We start from the raw sequence: 25,999 nt of genomic DNA, 5'->3' as shown, positions 1-25,999 counted from the left end.
TCACCACCGCCACCCCACCTTGCTCTCGTCCCGGTCAGCCACATAGTGCTGTGCCCAACCACGCCCTGTGCGCGACTGGGCGATCTATATTGTCTGTGTTCGCGCAAACGGTGTTTCCCGCGTCCTTGCCATTAGTAGTGCGGGCTTACGTCGAGTTACTTCGTGAGGCGTTGTTCTTCGACTAAAAGCTTACCGCTCCGCTCGATCTTTGGTTCTTTCCTTCAGTGTCTCTTCGACCATCTCTATTCCTTTCTGTCTCTAGTTCCGCTGCAACTATGCGTCTTTCGTTCGCGGTTAGCGTCCTGGAATGCAAGGCGGGAAGCTCATCAACTTCGATGAGTCACGTCAGGCGAGAATGTAGAGCGAGAACTCGGGGTGGCGTGGGCTTCAGTATTCTTATCTCGCTCGGAACCTTTTTATTGTTTTCTTCCTTGACACGTGCCGACCACGTAGGACGCTGTGTGAAGGAGTGCCTCTGACGACCGAGGTACTGCCTGAAAAGAAAACGTGAATGGGTCGGTGTCTTCGCATTGAGAAATACGCGCGAATCATCACGTGTGCTGGGTTTAGAAGTAAGTCGACGGCAGCGCGGTGCGGGGAAGATTTTGAATGACGCACCAGATGGACGACACATGCAGAGAAAAGAAAAGCAGCGTATGCCAAGGCTAATGGTGACCTATGACCAGCAGTTTCTTGGGCCTTGCAGTAACCTCTTAGCTCTTTGTTATAGCGCCCAGACGTAGGTGCACAAAGGCGCAAGTGTGCATCGCTAAATCGAGGAATGTCCTTGCATTCTTGCCTGTTCATTCAAATTCATTTTCTTTAGGCGCGCCCTCACAGTCATGTCACCAAGGGCATTTTCTTATTGAGCTTTCATATCCTGTGTGGCATACAAATCGCAAGCACTCGTATACGGCCAAGGTGGTAGTTCACGGTTGCGTTTCTTTGAAAGCCGGGGTCATGCATGTTCCCCTAGATGCATTGTAGTGGTCTGAAGGTCGTACAACCACCACAGAGGAGGCTCGTGCTATAGGAACAATGAAAGAGGGTCCTTCCATCAGCAGCTGTGCTTAGGTGGTTGCGGTCACAATACTGCCTTTATAAAGCTATAGTCTAGGCGTGTACTTGGTGTGCTCAAAGAATTGTACATCTGGGGGCCGCGTGAGCGAATTGTGGAGGTTGGTGTATTTAGGCAACCATGTTTGCTCGTTCATTTGTCTTTTCTTCACGGCGTATTTAATGCATATGTACCTGGTAAAGTCATTCTGGCTGCTTCCGTTTTTCATCTATCTTTTGCACTGCAAAAAAAAAAAGAAAATGGTTAATAAACTCCGTCAACCCCCTGCATCTACTCAGCTATAAACGAAGCAGTGAAAAAAAGGTGATAAAAATAAATTAGTGATGTAAATATATGCAATAAAATAATCTCCCTTCTTATTATCAGTCAGCCTATTAGCTAAGTTACTAACCATTCATGGTGAAATCACTACTAGGTTAATCATCTGAATAACAAGGTTCAAGCTGACTCTTCAAATAAATATATGGGCCGCCCTGCATAACAAACCTTCTACCGAGTTAAGGAAGGCATTTTTTGTTATGCTGCAAGACAGCCCACATCAAATAAAAAGAGAGAGCAAATAAATCTTGCGAGCTTAATCCACTTACAGAATTACTTCCATCATTTCCTGAGCAACTTTCTGCCAACGTTCAACAACCGCACTCTAGGCTTTTAATAACAGCGGCTTCCGGAGTCCCGACTTTCCGACTAACATCCGATACGTGAAGGCGAAATGAAATCACACTCGAAAGATGAAAAAGAAAAGAAAAATCAGAACTTCCTTCTGCACGAGGTCTCTCCAGCTCGTTTCCAGAATCACGTTATATACTGTTGCCGTTCGTTTTCCTCCTGCAACACTGTCAGCGAGCCAGCCGACGGCCTCCCGGCGAGTGCAGCGCACACTCGTTTAAGCGGTCGTGCAGAGCCGGCCGTGGTATAGTCGATACGTAACAACAAACGAGCGATATCTGCGGTGGCGCCCGCGCTCCGCTATGGCCAGCGAGTGCGGCTGCCTCGACGGGGCTGGGCTGCGCGGCGGGCCCTCCGTACTGCACCGCGCGCACGTACCCGGCCGGTGTGTACGAATCGTCGGGGAGAGATTCCTATCTTTGCACTCGGGAATCCGTTACGCATATCCGGGCCAACCGGGGAGCAGGCTGGACCAAGTTGCCTCGTGCTTACTTCACTTCTTCCTTTCCGATTCCTTCGTTTCTTTTCTAACTTTTTTTTTCTTCATTTTCCTCTGCTCCGTGTTTCCTCTTCGAAGAAGAGAACTACAGAAGGAAACACCTGATGTGACGTTATAGCGACCCGGCATTCAACTGGCAGGCAAACACGTCGCCTACGTGCCACGGCCTAGACGCTCCTGAATGACATTGTACCCGGATTACGTTGCCTTCCCAATGTTGCGTCAGCGCTCTTATCCGTTGTGGCCTGTTTCCGGTGTCAGGTGCATTTTCTTATTTTCGTATTGTAAGGGAAGGGAGGCACTGTTTCCTTTCTCGCTTTCCCTGTAAGTGAAAGCGAAATACCTCGGTTGCCACATTAGGGCGGTGGTCACTCGTTTCAATGTTTCTCAGAGGTGTACGAAGAACGTGGCAATTGTTCGACAACATGAGACGCGACAGTTGGTTAGGTCACGTAGCCTTATCTGCCATCGGCGAAATGGTGTCGACGAAATCATGCATGCGTATCTTCCTGCAACAGTGGTAAATGTAGAGGCGATGTTGGCGAAACAGTTCTACTAATACGCTGTCAGAGCGCATACTGTAAGTTATCATGTCTCTTGTCTCAGCATCATCTTAATATGGTCTTACGCCAATACCCAATATTTGTTCTAGAGTCCTTTATAAGCTAATGTGCTTGCGTGAGTCTATGAACTCATTTATTTACACTATGCACGAAACACATAACATGAAGCACTTCAGCTTTTGCGAATGCACGTATACATCGTTCTGCGCCAGCTTATCGCATGCGCGCTTGATTACAACCACCCACGAAACCATTGCGGAACATTTATTCCGCAGCTGCGCCGGAAATCGCTGCGTGTTAATGCCGTCAAAAGTGGCAGCCGCCGGCGCTGTGATTTCGCCTTTCCCGATACCGTCGTTCACGCTGTCGACCCCGTCAGGAGCGTGACATCGAAGCGAGGCGGGAGAGGGATGCGTTCCGGTTTTTTCCTCAAGCCGGCCGTCACCGCGAAGGGCGGACGCTTGCTGCCGAGATTACGGCCGTTCTTTCTTATTTTTTTCCTTCGGGACGTTTTTATTTTTAGACCTTACTCTCTTCCGCGACTGAAGCTGTGCCTAAACGAGGAGAAAGCTGACGCTTCTGAACGCGTCCTGTTGCGCCATCTGGGACCGATGCCGCGAAGCTGCAGAGCTATGGCGTGCGTATTGGTTGGAAGCATAGAGCTTCACACAACAATTACTAGAGGGAACTCTGGCGCTGCAGTCGTTGTATCACCATGGGAATGATGGGAAGTGCATGGATTTGTTTATCTTCGTGCTTGTGGAGTCAGACGTTCTTGTGGCTTTGTATATTACGCTATATAAACCTTATTGTGGTAAACTTCAGCACAATCAATACTCTTTGAAGTGCGGAACATGCCGCAATCAAGCACAATTGCTATTAATTACAACGATTGAGCTTGTCCAGGTTGTCAAATCGAAACGCGCCAAGCGTCTCAAAGCACTGGCATGCCCGCGACAAATTCATAAAGGCGTTTCATTCGCTCGTCGATACATGCGTCCATAGTTTAATGGTTTCAATATCAGGCTTCTGCGCTAGAGTTCCTGTGTACGAATCCTGCCGTCGTACAACTTTAATGATGTTTGTTTCATTATTTCTTACGCAGTACATTGTTGAAAACGACGAGTTTACAAAGCCGTTTGAAGCCAAAAGGGCGAAGTTTAGGCAAGTCCATGTACTTCCCATAATTCCAATGCTGGTACGACCGTTCTCACTGCAGCTACCGTAGACACTAGCGCCAGAGTTCCCTCTAGTAATTATTGTATGATACTCTATGGTTCGAACTTCGTTAAGCTCAAATAGAGACCTTTCAACTTGCGCGGGACGCGCTGCGCGAAAGAGCTTCGCTTGGAATAACTTCAAGATGGCCAGCAAATAGGTGAAATTGATTAGCAGAATATATATATATATATATATATATATATATATATATATATATATATGACTATTTGGTTTGGAATGCCTGAAAGTGATGAACAAAAATAATACATTTTGGGGGTCAATAAGCTGCACAAAAGAATGAACATGGAATGGATTTCCAGGATCACACCATGCAGTTTCAAGATATTTATTGCCGAAATGTGCGATGAAATACATGTGCGTTCCAGTCAATTTTTGGGATTTAAAGAACAAAAGCCGTCTTCCTAAAAAAAAAACAACAACCAGGTGCTTTAATTGGGCATTTTTACCGCAAGTTTCAAGGCGTGTATTCCAAAAACCATGCCAACCTCAATATTCGCTCTAAGCGGATATGTTTTGCAAACTCACCAAGCTCACCGGCTACAACTCGCATATGCAATAGGTGCCGTAATTATCTAAGCATTTAGTTAGCGAATTTATTTCACATAATTGATTACGTGTTTCGGTTTCTCGTGCAAGTTATGTCTGCCTCTTCGAATAATCCAGCTCAAGGACTAAAATGAAGCTATCTAGAAGGGGTGATTTTTTTTTTAAATTCTATAAAACTAAAGATAATGAACCCATATATCAGATGGACTACATAATTGCTATACGGCATGGCCATAAGCGGATGCAAGCATGAACAAGACAGAATGCGCTGATCGAACCTCACTGAGACACAGGTTGCTTGATGCGAAAATGTTTTAATTAGAAGATGTCGGACATTATTCTCTCCTCATCCTCTCCATTTATGTGTATTTATTGAAAGTATCATTTGGGTAGATATTGCTAGATGTGGATATTGATTTGCGTGTGTATGTGTGTGCACGCATATGTCCATGCTTTTTAAAGTTTTTCCTATTCCCAGTGGCTAATTTGATTTAGTTTATATTCAACAATTTAGCCTCTACGTACGTGCCACTACGTGTGCACCAAATTCTTGGCTGCCAGTTCTACGTATTTATTGAACCGGCGGGGGTAATTTATTCACTTTTCTTTATAAGACCCCGATATAGTAAATATTCCTCCTACAGTAAGCAGCGTTCTGCACATTACACAGAGTATACCATGTGCCATGTACGACAATGTATTTCCCGTTGGTCATGGGTCTTAACGCAATCAAGTAATGAGAGCCCTTCCACCATTCGTGAAGGCGACAAATCTAAACCTGCAATTATAGCCTACCATTTCGCTGCCACTTTAGGGCTAATTTGTGAACCATTTGTTGGACATTAAGTGCTTCCCAATGACGTTGTGAGACGCCCATGCATGTTTTATTCGTCTGTTGTTATTCGAAGTTGGGAAGTTCAAACGCGCAAGATCACAAATTGCTATTAAAGAAAGTTGAGCCGCGATCAAGTGCAGAGAAAGCACTTCCGCTACTTCACACCTCTCCGAATGCATGATTTAAATTGCGTTCCTAACACTGCAAAGTTTTGTACAGTAGGCCACTCGACACACGTCCTGCCTATTCGAGGTGCGAAGTGCAGCTCACAGTAGTCCGGACGAGAACAACCTTCAGCTGCACCATGTATACAGGGTGTTTCAGCTTACTTGAACCAGAGTTTAAAAATAAGCCGATGCACTCTAAGACGACTCGACCACATTCATGTTGCTCACTTTTGTATGTAGTGCGTCACGATATTTTGTATGTTGCTTAATTATATCATTAGTCAAGATTAATTAACGAACTTTTGAAGCAACGAAGCTAGAGGAAAACGTTCCGATTATAAAGTCGCAGAGTGGTTTCCAAAACGTCCGAATAAACTGTTTCGGCCTTTCAATCTATTAAGTATTAGTGTTTTTCAGCTTACTGCATCCGCCACACATACACAAACACACACACGCTCACGCACGCACACGCACGCACACGCACGCACACGCACGCACACGCACGCGCACGCACACACATTCTTCCCACTCTAACATTCCCAATGTAAACGCATTAAAAAACTCCTCAAATAGCCTCCCAACAACTTTACAGCATTGCAAACAAGCTTTGTAAGAAAGAATTTCTGCTTTAACACTAGCTTTCGTGAACCGCTAAATAGATGGTTATCAAAAAAAGATGAGAAGTTGTGGAAAAAGAAACAAAGTCTGCACAAGCACTTTTGTGCCGGAGAGCATCACAGATTGTAGCGTACCAAGATAAAACTGCTAGATGACTAGACTGGTGCCGCTACACTTCCCAAACTGCAGGCCTCACTCATGCAAGAACGCTGCTCATCAAAGGGGTCCCCAGCAGGTGGCACGGCCTAAAAGAGCAAGACACACTACGAATTGTGCAGGCACTCGTAACGAGTCCAATAGCGTAGGTATACTCCCTACCTTGGCCTCAGATAAGCTGACATCGAGAAGCTAAACTCCCTCATCAGAAAAGCAACCAAGATCACCATTGGAGTTTCTGAGAAAGCTTCGACGGCCCACCTAAACAAACTGGGGCTCCAGAACACGTGGGAGGAACTACAAACCCAGAAGTCAAACCGAAGTCAACCCCTAAATCTGACTCAAACGGGCCAAACGCTACTGCACTGTGTCGGTTACATACCACCGGCAGAAGAAATTTAGGCAAGACACCGAATTCCAAGTCAATTACGGGACACCAATACGGTGGCGCCCATTCCCCGCAGCATCACAACATATATCCACCACACACAGCAAAGACAAGTCAGAACCCAAGCGCTACACAAGAACTACGCGAAGATCACCGACATCCGCTATATGGATGCGGCAAAACATCCGAAATGCTCAGCCTTCGCTCCGAGTGCCGTAGACCTCCAAGGCAAGGAACTGCCATCACGCTCACAGCGAGTGACCCAGACACAGCGTAACAAGTGGCAATCGCGCTAGCCATTTCTACGTGCACTCACTGAGTTGTGATAATCAACGACTCGCAAGCGGCATGTCGCAATTACCAAAAATGAAGAACACTCGGAAAAAGCCCTGGACATCCTTACGAGAACCTCTTACGGAAGAGGAGGAGTTGTTCCGGAAACCTACGTCATCTGGACCCCGGGACACGAGTTCCTGGCGGCGAACGAAGTGGCCGATGCTGTAGCCGGAGAGCATACAAGCCGGTCTTTCCTGTCAGAGGAAACCATAAAGGCGACGAGGCTCAAAGACACCCTGAGGAAACACACTAATATTCTACAGAACCGTCGACTCAAACGAAGAATGTGCCCACCACCTCATCTGGAACTCTACAGAGAAGACGATGTTATTTTAGGAAGACTGCAAGCTAACTTCGATCTTAACGGTGTCCTATAGCATAGAACATCGCCAACACAATGCCCGCACCTCTGCAAGTTTTGCGGACTCCCAGACACCATGTACCACATGATATGGAATGCCTGGGACTGGCGCTACCCTGCAGTAACCGAAGCCGGAAGATGAAACAAGTGAAGAAGGAAAGACAGATTTTATTGCAAAATTGTTCACAGTATTTTTTTCTCGAATATATATCTTTATCTTTCTTGAACACGCGCTCTGCTATGCAAACTTAGTTTTTTGCATAATCCTATTAAAGCCTTTGAAACGTCCTGCATTGTGGCTCCATTGTGCGTATGAGCCAATGTTCGGACTCGAGAACAAGAGCGAAAAGAGAACAAGGGAGAACTGTGGAAAGCCATGGTAGAAGACCAAACCAAACTAAGCCATGGTGTCTTGCACAAACCTGAACGACCAGTGAAAGCTGGTGGACCGGGCGTTGGCGGAAACATGGTTAATGCGGAAGCCGCCCATCTTCGGGTAAAGAGAGCAGATCTCTATCTCTGTCTCACCAGTTCACAAATAAACATTTTTTTTTCTATCTCTCTTTCAAATACGAAAAAATATGGAATATTTCATTTTCGAATGTGAATACGAATAGTTAGTGTGTAGTTCTTGATTCGTATTAAAAGGTTCGAATATTCATCCACCTCTAATAAATACACACACCAGAACCCATGCACGCCCGCACACATATCAAAACAACACATATATGAACACACGTGCACATGTCAAAAGATGTTAATCTTGGTTACGTTATTGGTGTAGCATACGTCCATATGTGCACTTGTTCACGCAATATAGTTTCACTGAAATGGGCTCCAAGGCTACGGAACTTATACAATAAATTGCTGCATTGTCGGCCAGGCAGGTGTTTAAGTGCTGTCATGGCAGTTAAGAATTCGCAAAATGACGTGAATTGGTGGTCGCGTGGGCGACGCATGTAATAAAGAAAAAATTCCCCCTGTGCTTTAAGAAAGACCCACGCCTCAGTAGGCAATTTCAAGCCTTGTTTCTAAAGCTGCACGCGAAGCTGGCGTGTTATATAGTCACGGGTAGAGGTTACCAGTCAGGCAAGGCTTGAAACACGTCACGTTTGGTCAGCCAAGGTTACTCGAGCAAACTTATTATGTGTGCTCAGGCAAGCATCATTACACGGATAAACAATTTAAAAAGAAACTGGCTGCTTTGCACTCATTACATGGGCCACAGAGTCAAGTGTCTGAGACTACACCGGCGGGGATTATGTGCAGATGCAATCATGAAACTTGTAATGGGCGTGCCATAGCACGATGCCAGCTGCTTCCATGAGCCTTTGTGTTTGCTTGAGGCCCATCGATGAGCAATTGATCGCGGTGCTGCGAGTACTAGGAACACAAAGGAAAGGGAATTGGTGCTGGTTATAAGAGCACGCCTTTTGGAGGCCAACGAATACGCCCATGACGTGTGTAGACAAGGGAAACGCGGGAGGCTGACACCAAGTCCCTTCAATCGCTGGCGCAAATAGACGTTTAGACAAAGGTGTTCTTTACGAGCTCAGTGATTTGCATGTGAAAGAGCAGACGCCTGAGTAAAACATAACTTGGACTGGAAGAAAACGGCTGACAGGCATTCAAAGTCTCGGGCCTGAAACTTCGTGAATGACCTGGTCATTGTTGCAACCACCTCATTTTAACCATTTTTTATTGGTCACTCGGCGCAGCAGAAGTTCTACTGGTTGCCTTACTACTGCCGAGGCTGCTTTCTTTTATTTTCATTTATTGAAACGCAGTCCTTTGTTAGCAGTAGCAAACACGGTTTAAGATCCATCAGTTTCAATTAAAAAAAGTGAAGTCCTGTGATGCAGGTGAGGCGACACCATGCCTAATTCTAACTGTGCCCACTGGCAGACATATCTGTCTGGTTCTTTGTTTCGTTACTCCTTCGTCAATATTTGGATTTCATGACAGAAACCTAGCCGAGTACACTTTCAGCAGAAGATACAGTGCTCTCTCTCACACTCTCACACACACACGTGCACACAGAGACAAACACACGCGCACAAATGCACACATACGCACACACGCGTACACACGCTCGCAGGCACGCACGTAGACAAATACAGACAATTATATAAACAAACATACGCAGATTGCAGTCAGTATAATCCTTCGGAGCATCAGCGATCGCCATTTTGGCACGACTTGCGTAACGTGAAAAATTTCGGTGCCAGTGCTCGGCGATTGCTCCGAAGTATTCCGAAACAATGTGCCCACCGTGCCGAGATGATCCACACTCACAGCGTGTGCAAGTTCTCCAAGCTCTAGCAGAACCCTACCCCCAGGTTCTGATACAGACAACAGCTCGTGAATTCTTCGGAAGCACACTGTGTCTTCAATTCTTTCATTCGCACGATCAAAATAGCACAAACGAAAGAAAGCATGCACAAATTATCTTGGGCTGACCATCAAGACGCATTTGCAAAAATAAATAAAGAAAAATAACAGGAAAAAGAAGCAAGCAAAGAGACATTGAAGGATTTCCGGCTCTTGTAGTACCCGAAAGCATAACCTTGGATGTGGATTTCCGTTAATCCAACAAGCCCGTCACTGGAAGTATGATTTCATTTCTTCATCCATTACCAATTTTCAGAGCTTGATTTACGCATTAGGTGTTAAAACGTTATATCCGCATATAATCAATATTACCAACGCACAATTATTCGGTGTGCTATGTATAATGGAATGGAAATCACGATTATCCAAGTGCATGTCCCCTATAATGCATCTAGGAATAATCATACCTGCTTTCTGGACATACTTTTTTCTGAGAGCCCTGTCGAATGCCAGTGTCTGGTAAATATAAGATGAATTATAGGATTTGCTGTAATCAAACTAGGACGGCATACTGCGTTACGTTGTTTCATACGTTTGTTACCTCCATTCCACACCTGTTCACTGTGCTATCCTCGCTGCTACTAAAATTAACCCATCGCAATCGCGTTGCTTTTAAAGCACCCCGGATTTGCTGTCGTTCCTGCCTGCATGTATGCGAACTTTACTTCTGCAGTAAATGTTGCTGAATTTAGCGCCGTGTTCGTGTTTCTTTCTCCCTTACTCTTTTCTCCCACGCTGCAACCGTTCATTTCTATACATTTCCAGCGCAATTGGTTTCCAGCTTAGCCCATGTCAGTGGGACGATCTAGAAACAGTATATTTCGATGCTCCTGTTAGGTGCCTCCAAATACGTAACGTTTCTTTTAGAGTGCTGGTAAAAATTCTGCGATAATCGGTGCACACTGCGTCTGCCACCTAGCCAAATTACATTGTGTTAAAATACGGAGCATGGCAAAGGACGTACGCCATTGATATGTTCAAAGAAAACTTGATGCACAGCTTTTCCTGCTATCCAATAACGTACATCTACATATGGCCCTCACTACACCTGGTTTTTTTTTTCTATTTTCATTTTTGCCTTTACTGTTAATATGTAGCTTTAATTTGTCCGCCACAGCGCCATTCACGACGAGTGGCGCGTCGAAAAAAACTTGCAAGCTCTCCGCAGTGGCGCCTGCAGTCGCCCATCAAACTTGCAAGCTCTCCGCAGTGGCGCCTGCAGTCGCCCATCAAAGGAATATATTTCCTCCAAACCGGTACTCGCTGGCTCCTTCCAAGATGAGCATCGCTTTCCTTACGAAAGATGGCGCAAGTGAAGCGTTGCCGTCCGGAAAACGATCACTGCGTTTCGTTCGCGATAGCCTCCACGTGAGGGCTTCCCACCGCCTATGCTTTCATTTCGCGGTTACGGGACTTCGGGCTTCTTTCCTGCTGGTGGCTTTCCGGTTGCGGAGGCCAAGGGATCGGGCAATCGCGTTCGTGTCTTTTGCGCAGGTTAATCACGTTTAGCGATGACAGTTTGTGCTAGGCTGAATTATTTTCAGGTGTACACTTCCTATCTCGATTTCTACGCAACAGACGACTTGAGGCAAGGGACAAAGCCCAACCCATTGAAATTTGAAGGTCTCAACATGGGGTGCCCCTCACAGCTAGACTTAATAAGAGGAAAGAGAGAAAAAAAAAGCGAGAATAGTGAGCTCTATTATTTAGCTTTCCTAATATAATACGAACGAATCCACTCCTACCATGAGCTTAGGCATTGTAATTACAAACACAGAAGACGCAAGAATAGCGGACAAGGGGCAACGCCATCTTCAAGTTCCCGGAACAGCTCGCCGGGACATTGTGGACGTTGAGGGGATGGGCTCTGGCTTAGCTAACATTGTATTGGTGAAGATGGACCAAGCTGTATTCTAAAAGAACCAAAGGCCGAACTTTGACACTCTCGATAACATTTACTGAACAGCAAAGGAACAAATGGGAGAAATACATTTGTAATACGTGATGTCACATGGACGAACTGGCGCTTGGTTTCGGCGCAAAATTTCAATTCAAATGGAAACATGACTTTCGTTCATCTTCTTGCGTTTAGCGCCTTGCAACCAAATAAAAGAATTGTGCTTCGAAATAAAAAAGAAACTTATCATTTGAAGGGATTCGCTGCTTCTCTGTAGCCTACACATGAAGTGAAGTTCTGGTTGCGAAACCTTTAGAATTAAGAGAAAAAATTATTATGAAAGTGCTAAAAACTACTGCATAATAAAAAAAATTCTGACAAAGCTATTTACTCAGAATGCAAACAATACAATTATGCGTACTGTAGATATTAGACTCTCTAAGTTAGCCTGAAATTTTCAGTTTTACAGATTCTGTCATCTTTTAAACCGTATACTTGAGTTATTAGCAAGCCGTATTAATTGACTACATTCAAGCGCCTTTATAACGAAGCGCTTGGGACTTCCAAAACCCTTCGTTATATAGATCTCACGTCGTTCTAAAGATAGCGCGCCGTACAGCTAACTATAGATCAGGCTAAGCGCGTTTGGCGAAAGGAAATCTTTATTTAGCACGAATTGAAGTGACAGTAGGGGAATTCGCTAATTTTCTTCCGCACATTCGGGTTGACGGAACGTGCGATTGCAGCCGAAGCTATGGCAAAGTGGTTCACGGCATGCTCAGCGGCGAAATGTGGGAGAGATGCGAGGTGCGGAGGGTCGACTGCCGCCCATCGTCATGCCTCGTCTAAATTCCTGGTTACTGTGGTGGCTCTTCTCCACATACTGCCTGCGTCGACCTTCGTCTGCATTCCGTCCAAGATGGCCTCGACGATGTCGTCGGCTCCCAGCAGATCATCACGTCGGTTGGAAGCGCCTAGGGGGGAGCGGGTGTATCATAGCTGCTGCGGTGTCCGGACCCTCCCCCGTAAGGTGGCGCGCCCCCTAGGTGCACCGCCGCCCTGTGGTAGTCAGTGGAGTGGTGGCGTCGCTACGTGTGCTTGTTCTAAAGCAACAAATAAGCTATCGGGTTCGCCTATTGTCCTTCGCTGTACAGGCAAATTTCACGTAGGGGTCTTCGCTGTAGTGGTGTTCCCAATACACATGGCAGATAGGAATTCGCCCGGGACCTATAAGAAACCCTTCGTTGTGCGGGTCGTTTCGATGTAGCCACGTTGGAGAAGCGTTCGACTGTAGTCGTATACTTTATAGTTTTATAACATATTTTTTCGCAGTCTTTGTGTAATATAGGGTGTCCCAAGTATACCGTTAGCCAAGCTGTTCAAAGAAAATAAAGATTTAAACAACACTGTGCAAGACGCAATTTCATGACCTACGGTGTGCGGTTCTTAGACCTCTGACAACCGAACAGCGTAGGCCTTATAATTGATCTTGCAACACATTCTTGCTTTTTTTTCTTGAACGGCTCGGCTGACGCTAGCTGGGACACAAGTTACACCGGCCCTTGAACTAACGGCTCGATCGATTCTTATTTTTCCATTTATGCAGATTGGAGGTCCTTGTGTGAAAGCTACTATTGTGCATAATGTATTAATGCTACATGGCGACTTACTAGTAAACGTAAAGTAGGTTTGCTTCTAATTCAGGAAGCATACTAAAATTGCATTCGAAAAGTCTTCGCTTTCTTTCCTTGTCGCCTTTACTATTAGACTGAGCTCATTTACTAAAAGCAACGATTATCTGTGTTGCTCTGCTCTGCGTTGATGAGCGTGAGCATATCAGTATAAGCTCACGCTTCATATTATGCACAGGAAAATAAAGCATTCAACCGGAAAGCATTGCGGAATACACAACTTATAAAAGTTCTTTATTTCGCTTTTGTTGCCGACAGCGACAAAAACGACACTGCGTGTGCCGATTCTACTAAGAGCAGTTTTCTATCTGATGATGCTGATGAGCCTAGAAACAGCGCATATATTTTAGGATGATATTAATTAAAAAAGTAGACGTACAATTCACCAGTGTGTGCCAGTTCAGACGTATACGGCACGCAGAGCAAAACCGCAATAACAGCACATGATTTCTGGTGCCGTATCTCGGCAAATAACCTTCAGTGACTCTTTATTTTTTTAATGCGTGCTCATTAGAGAAGGCAGTCATAAAGGCACCTGTGCAACATGACGTCTCAATGCACAGAGCATTGAATGCAGCGGCAAATAAAAGGAGAAGCATTCAAGAAAGTAGTCGAGTGAAAATTGGCGCTTTCATTATTGTTTTACACAATTTCAGTTCATTCGCTTACATACCACACATGCAGGCGACCTTAGTTTTAAAAACAGCAGGCGTTTATGAGCAGTTATCGACCTCCTTTTTAGAGCTTACTGTTCACTGTGGAGTAAGCTGTCGTATTTTTTTTAATGTCGTGCGTCGACGAGCACACAGAGTTGAGATCCATGTTTTGAAAAAATTGTCGTGCAACGGCCTGGATCATAGTAAGCGTGACTGGTAGTGGATCAAAAGCGTGGCAGTTTGGGCGAGTTGGTATGTCATGACTATTTTAGGCTTGTAGCGCAGCTCAGAAAGAGCAAAAACAGGAACGAGGTAGGGGTAATCAAAGGACTCACTCTGTTTTCCGTTCCCTTTGATTACTCCTACCTCGTTCCTGTTTTTGCTCTTTCTGAGCTGCGCTACAAGCCTAAAACAGTCATGGTGGTGGATGGGTGGGTGTCACGGAGTAGGATGGTGAATAGGTGGCCTCGAGCTCGAGTTAACGACACGGGTTACATTGTCACATGGGATTACCTGGCACGGATGGTTCTCACAAGTCGACGTAGCAGCGGTATTCGGCAGGGGCACGATGTAAGGCGTGATGCGCCGGCTCTTCATTTGTTCGAAGCGGTGGAGTTTTTTAAGGATGGCGCCAATAATAGAAACGTTGCCGAAAACCAGCAAGCTGAACGCGTCGTGTGCGACGATACCTTTCAATATGTGAACCACTTTGTCTGTTTCACATATCTTGTCATCAGCTGGGCGGCAAAGAGCCAGGACGTCTTGTTTGTGTGAGACCTACGTAGGGCTTTGTGGGGCTTTGAGCACGGGTAGCAAAGCCCCCCCCCCCCCCCCCCCTCCCTTTTTTTTCTTTTTTTTTTCGTTTTGCGGTGCCCGTGCACGCGTAGGGATCGCCGAACAGTTCGTGAAGTTTTAATTTGAAAATGTCCCACGCGTGGGGTGCCGCTCAGGCAAAAAACGATGTTAGCGAGCATGACAGTTGGGTCCCACCTGTTATTAGTGGTGACGCATTCATACAGGTTGATCCTTTCTTCTACGTCCGTGCCGTCCTAGCCGGAAAACAAACCAGGGTCGCGAGTCTGGGAAAGCGTCACCACTGAAGCAGTCTGACGAGTCGTAACCGATGCTGATGGGCTCTCATCTTCGGAAGGCATGGTAGCAAGCTCGATGTAGTGAACACTGCGAAGCTTCATGGTGAAGACGGGGATCGCAAACCACCACCAAAATGGTATACGTGCGGAGGGACACAAACAAAGGAACTAATTACAATGCGTTTACAAGAGCAGCCTAGCCAGAGACTTAGATGATGATGATGATGAAGATGATGATGATGTTGATCTTCTGTACAAATGGCACATACCCACCGTGGGGGATCGGCCAAGAATTGGGCGGCTTGGAGAAGAATGAATAAAAAAAAGTTTAGGAAAAAAAATTAGAAGATATATCCTCCTTGCGGCATTCTAATTAATTAATGTAATTGACTGTTTTAGAAGGGTAGTTGATCAGAGTCAAGGATAAATTTTCGGAAACTAGCTGGTGCCAAACATAGATGGGCATATTCCTCATCCTTTGCGCCATGTCTCTTGAGCGCCTATCATAACAATATCAAGACGTTTTTCCGAGTGGTCGTTCGTTGTAAATTTAGCAACGTTACCCGTTAAGAGATAAAATGCCTTCGTATACAGGTAATATGAGTTAAAATGCTATCTGTCAAGGGCGCAAGTACTACGTTTAAGAAATTCCCGAGGCAAGTTGACCATCAAGCGCTTGTTAATTCAATTGCCTCCAGTGCTTCTCTCTATACTGCTCTTCGCGCATGCCATAAACGGAGCACAGTAGAATGGCAGGGATACAGTTCTATTTTGTTTCTCCTGTCGCAAACCGATGACTTATATACTTAAGGCCTCCTCAGCGTTTCTATATACAAGCATTGGGAAGCGTTGGCGCAAGTTTAGCAAACGTTTTTCTCTTCGTACAGCGTTGTGGAAGCGACCAAGAATTGGTCGCGCCAGATGCATTTCTAGAAGCTTTCTCCTCGTCCCGATGACAAATGCGGGCACTTTTCCGAGCACCCCTGGTCGCGTTTTCCCCGACACCCGCTGTCGTGCGGCTGCTCTTCAATGCGGCGCTTTAAAATGCAGATGACGGCGCCTGCCTGTCTTGCGCGTCCGTCGCGCATGAGAACACGCCCGGGTGCGAGGCGCGGGCACCCGTTCGTCTCATATGCCCGAAATTTCGCCCTGACCCGGTTCGCGGCCGAAATGGGTCGTTTTCGTTAATTTTTCGAGTACGCGAGCGAGAGTGGCGAATATGCCGACAGCGTGAGGGAAGTGTGCATATATATATAAGAATGTGGAACGCCGATGTCATTCGAGACCTTGCGAAGAGCGCACGAGGAATACGTACCACCGAATCATGTTTGCCGAGGTAAGCGACCAGCAGCGACAGCTTGAGCCACAGTGTCAGACACCGGATTGTGGTCAACATCGACAGTGTTGAGGCGTCATGGCAACTTCACAGTGTTTGATATTTTCTGCTCATAGATGCCGGGGTATGTACGCACCATCGCTAGAAATTAGACTGGCGAGAAAGCAATTTTTCTGGGAGATCGCTAACAATAACGTATTTATGGAAATCAAACTTCGGGGCTAGCTGCCCTACTATGCCTGGGAGTGACGTAGGAGCTTCGCTTGCAGGAACGGCATTATCTAAGTGACAATTTAAGTGTCGGTAAATTTCAAAAATTTATGCTATTACTATGTTGCCCGAAAAGAAAAGAAAACACCCAGTGTAGTGGACGTTGCATCAGTTCCGTTATTCTTGATATGCTTTACTATCAGGGATTGAGGGCAATCCAAAGCAGTGAGCTGTGTTATGATTCTAAACTAGGACAGGCGTAGCAATAAAAGACTACACCGTCAACAATATGTTGAGTCGGTCCCTTCGCATTTTTAAAAATTTTCGGATAGGAGCGAAAACAGATCTTTAAAAGATGCTGTTGTGGGATCGCAGCAGCAGAAGCAGTTGAACCGGCCACGCAAATCTTGTAGTATCCTCCTCTGTATGAGAGCTCAAGTATTAATCAGATTTTACTAATTCGGCGCACCGTAAACCCAAATTTCACGTAGGATTATTTTTCCCGACATCGAGCCATTCACCAAAACCTGTTTGTATAGGCCCCGTCTAAGTGCGTGGCACTGTTAATCGGCGTACGCTTTGAGTAACATTAACATCATGATTTATGAGGGAGAAGCAGAATTTCTATAGTATATTACCAAACATTTCCAAAGGAGCGGATAGTGGAGCTTCAAAAAAGCTTTTGCGGTCCATAATTTTTGTCAACTCACATCCCTATCAGCAGTAAAAACTAGAACACGCGCAGAAGCATTTGTGCGAGCGCGTCCTGGAACCACATAGGTACACTCGAGAGCAAAAGTCTATAGCAACCACTGCATCAGCAAAAAAAAAAAACAGAAGAAACAAGAATAATCAATTTCTTCGAGCACAGTCAAACAGGCACACGTAAGCAGCACCACTTGATTTCAGCCTTTGCGCCTGGGCTCCGAAAAATAAAAAAAAAGCGATGTGTGTTTATTAATATCGTTTCTTTTCCATTGGACGTGATTGGAACGATTACAAGTAACCAACAGACACAAATTAAGCAGCAATAACTGCGTGGGAAAATCGGCTCATTCGCTCTCCCATGACCTATTCCCTGCCGTCCTCCCTTCTGTTCCATCTCAGGCCGTCTTGGTGGCGCTGTGCCTAGCAGGTGCCGTTTGCGGCGGTGCCGTGTATCCCCCCCCGGCCCCACATTACGCCCCGGCACCCGTTCTGGCAGCTCCCCGCGTCTATGCCGCTCCCGCAAAGGCCCTGGTCGCTCCTGTCGCTGCGGCGCCGGTAAGTACGATCATAAAACACGTGCGGAATACATAGGGTTATGCAGTACTGCACCTCAGTGAATGCCGCGCTGCATTCCATTATAGCATATACCTCCGTTCGGGAACGCTACTAGAGTAGCACGCGAAATTCACTTCGCTCGTGGGTATTTACTTCAACTACTCGGATGAGAACCTCACACGCATGAGCCCGTATGCTGTGACGATGGCTTTCTTTGTATCCGTCTAAGTATATGGACAGAACTTTTCAGCAATGATGCAGGCCATATCAATATTCATCATATAGCATAGACAAAAGTCTTTGAGCTCTTCTGGGCCTAATAAGCTCAGCCGGACTTCTGTGCGGTTCGAATATAAGAGAGAGAGCTCTCTCTGAAGTGCTGTGCTGTTTCTGAATTACTTTCATTCATTTCAATCATTATTCATCATAGTTGCTCTTGGTGTACGGTCATTAGGTTTGTCCACAGTTTCATATCCAGACTGCGATATAATCACGCGGATAACGAGCACCTTAGCCATTTGCTTAATTACTGCAGACCAAACTTTATTTAGACACAGGGATACTGGGCTATGGATGTGCGAATCTTCGAAACTTTGGAAGAATGAATCGAATATTGTATTCGATTCGGTCCTTGAATTGAATAGTCGCTATTCGGATATGCTAATGTTTTTAGAATAGTTGGCGAATGCTTCACATTGCTAGTTCTGCACAATAAATAAGGGCACTGAAGCAAAAATGAAGCAAATTTATTACCAGCTACAGTGAACCTAAAGAACGGAAAGTCACAAGATCATGCTACAGTGCTCTGGAAGCCAAACTTTACGAGCTAAACAGCAAAAATTTGCTTTCGAATTTCGCTCAGGCTTAGAACTCGGCAGTAGTTATTCCTTGGTACTATTTATTAATCTTGCACCTGCTTGTTCTTTTGGGAGGCTCGATCGCAATAATACTTAATATGATGGTGGCATCATATGGAGCGTCAATGCAATTGGAGAATAAAGGATAACGGGCTGTAAGGCGGCTTTTTAAACTTTCACTGTGATAATGCACGACCATGCAGGAACTCAAAAACCTGACTATTTGATTTTAATGTTCTATTCTAGCTTTTCATGAAGGGCGCTTCGCAATAGCGAATAGTGCGATGTCAATATACTCAAGAAGATGATATCCGTTTCGATTCTCACTTGATTGTGTCGCAACAATGACTATTCGCATACTCCTAGTTCTCGCTTTCAAGAGAACCGCTCTACCTAGTGCGGCTACTGCAAATAATAACTGTCACCTCATGCTGCAGGAAACTACTGACACAAGAATGCTTGGTTGTAAGATAAGTGATCTCCTCACTCTCAAAAAAATTCCGGCAGAACCCATCCCACGATGAACATCAACGTTATTGCGGTTAGCACTGAGGCAATGCAGCGCCACACCTTACGGCCATACTGTTCACCTCTGCATAGCCTATTTCTCGAGTTTTCTATTCGGGCACATACTCCACTGGCTCCCCAGTTGTCTATGCTGAAGTTGTCTATTCGTGCACATAACCAATGGCTCCAGTTAGCGTGAAATAAGTTAGATACGGACGCACATGCCGAAAAGTGCATGAAGTTTCCAAAGAATGCTAATTGCATGCACTTATAAATATAAATAGGAGAAAACAGGCTGGCAATCACGGGCGGCGATATCCTTGCCTCCCTCCGCGCTGAATTCGTCACCGCCACGCAACGCATCACTCATTACGCGCGCTTCTGCCCCTCGCCGCGGTTGCAGGCGACGGCGCAGTCCTACTCCTTCGGTTACAACTCGGCTGACGAGTTCGGCACGCGCGTCCAGCGCCAGGAGTCCAGCGACGTGAACAACGTGCGCACGGGCTCGTACGGCTACGCCGACGCCAACGGCATCTTCCGCCACGTCCAGTACGTCGCCGACGCCGGCGGCTTCCGCGCTGCCATTGACACCAACGAACCGGGCACCGCCCAGGGACAAACGGCTGGCGCCCTCTACAACGCCGCGCCGCTGCCGGCCGCCCCAGTGGCCCGTCCCGCACCCGTGGTCGCCGCAGGGCCGTACAAGCCCGCCGCCGCCGTACCCGTGGCGGCGCCGTACGCGGCGTACGCAGCCAAGCCGGCCGCCCCTCCTGCAGCACTGTACGCTCCGGCGCAGCCAAAGTACGCGGCCGCCGCGCCAGCGTTCGCCCCGCCGCGAGCTGTCGCGTACGGGCCCAAGTATTTATAAGCACGACGTATAGGAAGCATCCACCCACCTGTTTGTCCGAATGGGTCGAACTTAGCGTGACGCACCTTTGGGCTTGAGCTATTTCGACGGTAATTAAACTTTTCGCTTTATCCATCTTCAGAGTGAGTGCACGTGACTGCTGTATTTAGAATGTCCATATTTGCACGAATGAACTCGTGCATGAATTTGAAAACCTGGGTTGAAAATTACTGTCGGTTTTAGTGATCTCCGCAGTATCCAGGAAGTGGTATATTAACTTATGTATTCCTAATTTTTTCTTATGGAAGACGACGATGACCGAGAGGGTGAGCGCGATGATGAGGTGTAATATTTTAATTAGAAGAAAGCAGAACCACGTACGAAGTTTTGCATTTAAATTAGGCTGCATGATTTCGGCCTTTCAAGGAAACCTTTCTTTCAAGACATTACAATGTTTTGCGTTCCTTCTATGATCGGATATCATTGAGCGCACATTCCGTCGATCTCTTTTAGGAACTGTCTTATGGATGTTTCGCGTTAATTTGAGGAAACGTTCTTTATCCAAAATATGCAAGTGCACGCTTCGCCTCGGCGTTGGTATTAGCCTAGGTGCTGCTTGCAACTTCTACATTCGAGAGAAGCAGCGAGATAGAGAATGAGCCATGAAGACTATAAGTAACGATTGCGTGGGAAGCAGCGAGATAGAGAATGAGACATGAAGACTATTAGTAATGATTGCGTGGGTGTGCGTACGGTGACTACTTTTGTACTCCTTTAGTTACCAGTTCACAATAAGAAGACCTCGAACTTCGAGTTGCCTTCAACGAGGGTGCGATGGCTATTATGTCTGAGCTTGCACTTTCCTCCTGTGCCCCAGCTTTCGGCTGTCGGAGGCGGAGATGTAAGTTGAGCTTGGTTGTGATTTTTCAACTTGTAGCTGGGAGAGTAGAACTCCATATTATGTTCGCTCCGTTTAGATGGTGCCTAGCGATCCCTGTTAATTTTTTCTTCGTCTTGAATATTTTTTCACTGTATGCAATAAACATTATAAATTAGTGGCGGTACTAGTTCGTTATTCTTCGCACACACTCCATGCTTTACTTTAATACCTGTGGTTAAGAAGCAGGCGCAGCCAGAGAAAATAAAATGCATGAAAGAGATGGATGCCTTGTGTAGCCCTGCACAGGATGAGAAAGGTTAATGCATACTGGAGGTGTTTTCCTCGCTATACACGTAGCATACTACTCAATATGACAAAGGTGATCGATGCATCAAATGACTCAATTCATCACAGTATTCATGAACACTACAAACACATGCACGCGCCGTAGCAAGCAGCTATAGAGTCTGGTCGAGGCCTATGTCACCAAAGAAGAATAAAAGCGCCTTCGTTGCACGCAAACGCTAACGGTGCTACTTCAAGGCCCAAGTACGTATAGTACAGCTCAAGGGAGACGCCACGTAAATTTAAATCAGAATTAATGGCGTTTTTCCCTGGTCGATCTGGAGCGGCCGCCGAAATCCTCGAGCGAGCGCTCGGGTTTCACAAATCCGAATCAGCCAGTGGAGCACAAAAACGCTCCGCGGCGGATCACACAGGAAGTCTGCGTCGCACGAACCGATTCCGAAAATCATGCCCTACTTCCGTTCTGTACGTTTCCACGGCAACCAAACTCGCCGTTCCCCGTGTGTAATTTGACCGTGGCAGTCGCATAGTCCGTCATTTCCATGTCGCGTCCGCAATTGTGCATGGACAACGTGCATAGAAGTCTTCGCACAGCACCTGCGTCACTTCGTAATCGCTGTCGTCCGCGCTCTCATCGCTAAACGCGAGCGCTGCAGCACCACCGAACGCAGCCATTTTGCGAAGTCACACAATGTTGTGCGTACCAACCGGGTACCGATTTCGCTTGAAGACGGAAGTGACGCGAGCTATTTCCGCCCGATTAATCCACGCCTCGGCGGCGGAGCAAGTGAGAGCGATCCGGCGCGGAGCGAGTTGATCCGAAACGACCAGTGGAACGCGCGAACCCGCTCCAGATCGACCAGTGAAACTCGGATTCGTTGCCGCGGAGCAAGAAATCCTGCTCCGAATCAACCAGTGAAAAACGCCATAAGAATCGCACTGACGGTAGAAACAAGTGTGCAGGTGTATCGTAGATAATTTGTCATCAAACACGATGCACATACTGGGCATCGCCGATTGTGCTATTTGCCGTTGTTACACCTGCCAATAAAACAGTATGAAATTATAAATTTCAGCAGTTTTACCTTGACAGGGGATTCTTTTATTATTGGCACAAAATAGAAAAAGCCAAACTTTCAAACGAAGGTCGAGAGAGAGAGAGAATACTACAGAGAAAGGCACAGAGGTTAACCAGAGATAGTTCCGGTTGGCTACCCTGCACGGGCGGGATGGGTTAAGCGGGATGAAAAGAGAGAGAGTGGAAGCGGGAGATCGAGAGAAAGAGAGACGAGCACGAACAAAGCGCGTACACTATAAAGCGGTAGGAGGCGGCGTTCTTACAGTCTTTCGGGAAGCCCCGCAGACCGCAGGAACCTTAATAACGCGACTAAGGCCTTTAGCGTGGATGTTCTCTGGGAGTACTGACCTAAAGCTTTTAGTTCTGAAAGCGGACAATTGTCCAACTGGTCCAGTACTCTGCACAGCACTCGTCTCTGAGCACTATATCGCGGGCAGACACAGATAATATGTGCGAGCGTCTCATCGATGTTGCCTGTTACGCACGCGGGGCTGTTCGCCATTCCAATAACGAAAGCATATGAGTTCGTAAAGGCAAAGCCTAGCCACAGACGGTACAGCATGATCTGTTCACGTCGTGGTGACCCAGGCGCGAGGTGCATCCGTATGTCCGGAGACAACGAACGCAAACGACACATGGTGGAAACGTTCGGGTCTCTCAGGGGCAAAGTAAAATCACGGGACATCAATCGCGGCACAGCCGCAACGTCTGTTCGCGAAAGCGGAATGAAGACTCGTTGACAACTTTCATGCGCAGATCGAGTGGCTTCATTGGCGTCGTCATTCCCGCTGATGTTACAATGTCCTGGAAGGTCGAGAAATATATGCATGCTAGTACTTACTTGTGGGGCTCAAGAATTTCTCTGTAAGTTTTGTTCTAGAACTTCAATAGGCGCCAAACGTATGTCTCGTCTGTGTTCTTTTTTTTTCCCCATTTCTGATACGCTACGTCTTTCGCCTCCTTCTCTAGCAAGTAGAAACCAGCAAGTCAATGAGCTTCCTTTCATCAAATGCCGTCACGAAGAATATTGTGTTTCACGTGTATGCAATATCTGCTACAGGAAAAAAAGCTTTTTGCAAGACCACAGGACTAGAAAAGCGAAAAGCGTTATATATGCTACAGGCCCGAGGCGCAAAAAAAAAAAGAATCGGCAGCATGTTACACTTCTGTAACACATGGCGAAAACCTGCTCCACACGTGGTAACGATTTCACCTACCCGATCGGAGGGCTCAGACTTCTTTCAAGGCATAACTAGCTGCAGTGTCAAATAAGCGTATTGGGCTGTAGGACTATCTCCTCAACGACACATGCGAGGACACCTAATGCCCTATCAAAATGTTCTTTAGTTCTTTCTTTCGTTATCTCTTTCTTTCCTTCTCTTGTATTTCTTTGTTCCATTTTTTCTTTATTGCTTCCTTTTTGTCGTTCTTTCTTTCTTTGTTCTCTCTTTTTTGTTCTTTCCTTCGTTCTTTCCTTCCTTGCTTCCTTCCTTCCTTCCTTCCTTCCTTCCTTCCTTCTTCCTTTCTTTCTTTCTTTCTTTCTTTCTTTCTTTCTTTCTTTCTTTCTTTCTTTCTTTCTTTCTTTCTTTCTTTCTTTCTTTCTTTCTTTCTTTCTTTCTTTCTTTCGTTATTTACTTCTTTCATATTCAGCCATTGCATCTTTGCTTGCTTACGGGACGGGCGTATGGGCCATTCCAGATTACGTTATCTTTTTTCGGGTATGAGCCATTGCTGGTGATGATATTTTTTTGTACCACTCGTCTGCTTTTTTTGTATCACTGGACGAGACGCCACTTTTTTTCGGGTATGAGCCATTGAAAGGAGCCACTTATGGCTTTAGCCTTAATAATGAAAGAACTGAACCTTTAGTTTTTTTTATATATTGTTATAGGGAGTACCGAAGACATCCGCAATATTTCCAGAACGAAGCGGTACATTGCCTCCTGCCATAGGGTTGCATGCAAGACACGAAAAAAACAAAAAACAAAAAAACGTTTAAATTGACCGCTGGTGGGAAATTTTGCATAAGTTTAAAGTGTCAAAATATTCTATAAAGCGTTTCCCTTCATTAATTCGGTCAAATAAAGTTGAAATCACCCGAAAAGAAATTCTGGCAGAGCTCTTCTTGCGATGAATCTCGACGTCAGTGGTATCATTGAAACAATGCAGCGACACACCGTATTGCCACCCCCGAAACACATCATTGTATCGCAGTGTATGCGGCCGAATTCCCCTCTTGCGCTTCCCGTTGAACACGCTGCGCTCTCTCGGCATCGCCGCGATCTCGCCTAGTGGCGCCTGTGTTAATATGCGTGCACTCAGAGAATATCGTCTGAATATATGTGTCGTGGGTTCAATTCCACCTAGCACCGCATAAACTGTAAGGATTTCTTTTTGTCACTGAAGAGCGGTACATACTCAGTGGGGCTTGTCCAGTGGCCCAAGCTGGCATCAAGGAGGTGCATTGAAGAGGGACACACAACCCAGTGAGACAGAATTATTGACCAAAGCTGATCCGACCCTGTTCCCTCATCCCAGTAGCCCGATGGTGTACCCATAACGCCATGGACTAACTAGTGGTCCAAGTTGGAGGGAAAGCGGTTAGAAAACCATACAGACTGTCTAAACAGAAAGCTGATCCCCTGAAAGTAGAAGTTCCCAAAGAATGCTAATCACATCAAAATGAAAGCGAAAATTGCCTTATCTCTTTCTTTTTGTATATCGCGCGGTAGTCTCAGCGCCGTTTTACGTTAGAGTAAATTCCCAGATTTGAATGTATTTCCCTTTTCTTGGGCCTTTCTGGCGCAGAAAACGTTCTTGTAACTGGCTAGCTTGAGTCTTGCGTTCCGTTTGACGCAATGTATTCTTCCTTTATTGATAAACAATTAGATGGAGCCGAGTAGACTCTGTCAGATTAGGTGACGTCATGGCGTCTTAGTAAATGGAACTTCACGGCGACATCGCCATATGTCATAGTTCGGGGCGCATAGTCCTTGCGTCTTATCTGGCATGCCAAGCTTCACATCACGATAGTTCTACTGCTCCAGGGCGTTATACCACCAATACAGCCTCACCTAATATTTTTCTTTAGGTTGCATCTATACTTCATTTAATTACTTGGTGTGCAACACTGGGGAAGCAATGCTAGAAGTTCGCTCATCAAAATGTATCACAGCACTTTGTTTAATGGTTAGAACGTTTAGGAATCCAACTCACGTGAGCGTGCGTGTGAGCTTGCCGCGACGGGCGGCGCAAAGAAAACTAAAAAAATAAAAATGAAAAAAGAAAATTGACCTAATACAACCTATTAGCAGCCGTATAATAGTGGTTTGTTGCTTTTTAGGACATGCTTTTGTTTGTAATTTGTTACTGAATATACATAAAGAACTGTTTCTCATATCTGGTTTCGAACATGCGAGCCACTATACAAAGTCTCTAACTTCCACGGCGTCGTACATGATCTGTGAAACGGAGCAAGGAAGTTCACTTCGGAATGCGCTCTCTCGAACTTCAGGATCAGCCCGTTCGTTA

At 46.0% G+C, this 25,999-nt stretch overlaps 1 protein-coding gene across 1 annotated transcript in view; it reads left to right on the top strand.

Moving 5' to 3' along the window:
* Positions 1-25,999, top strand: part of LOC135903549 (uncharacterized) — an 88,392-nt gene that overhangs the window by 8,400 nt on the left and 53,993 nt on the right. Inside the window, exon 4 of the mRNA XM_070530924.1 lies at positions 17,838-17,993. Coding sequence (XP_070387025.1) covers positions 17,838-17,993 — 156 coding nt within the window. The remainder of the gene's footprint in view (positions 1-17,837; positions 17,994-25,999) is intronic.

Source organism: Dermacentor albipictus, chromosome 1 (genome assembly GCF_038994185.2).
Source record: "Dermacentor albipictus isolate Rhodes 1998 colony chromosome 1, USDA_Dalb.pri_finalv2, whole genome shotgun sequence".
Lineage (NCBI taxonomy): Eukaryota > Metazoa > Arthropoda > Arachnida > Ixodida > Ixodidae > Dermacentor > Dermacentor albipictus.
This window is presented reverse-complemented; position numbering and strand designations above follow the sequence as displayed.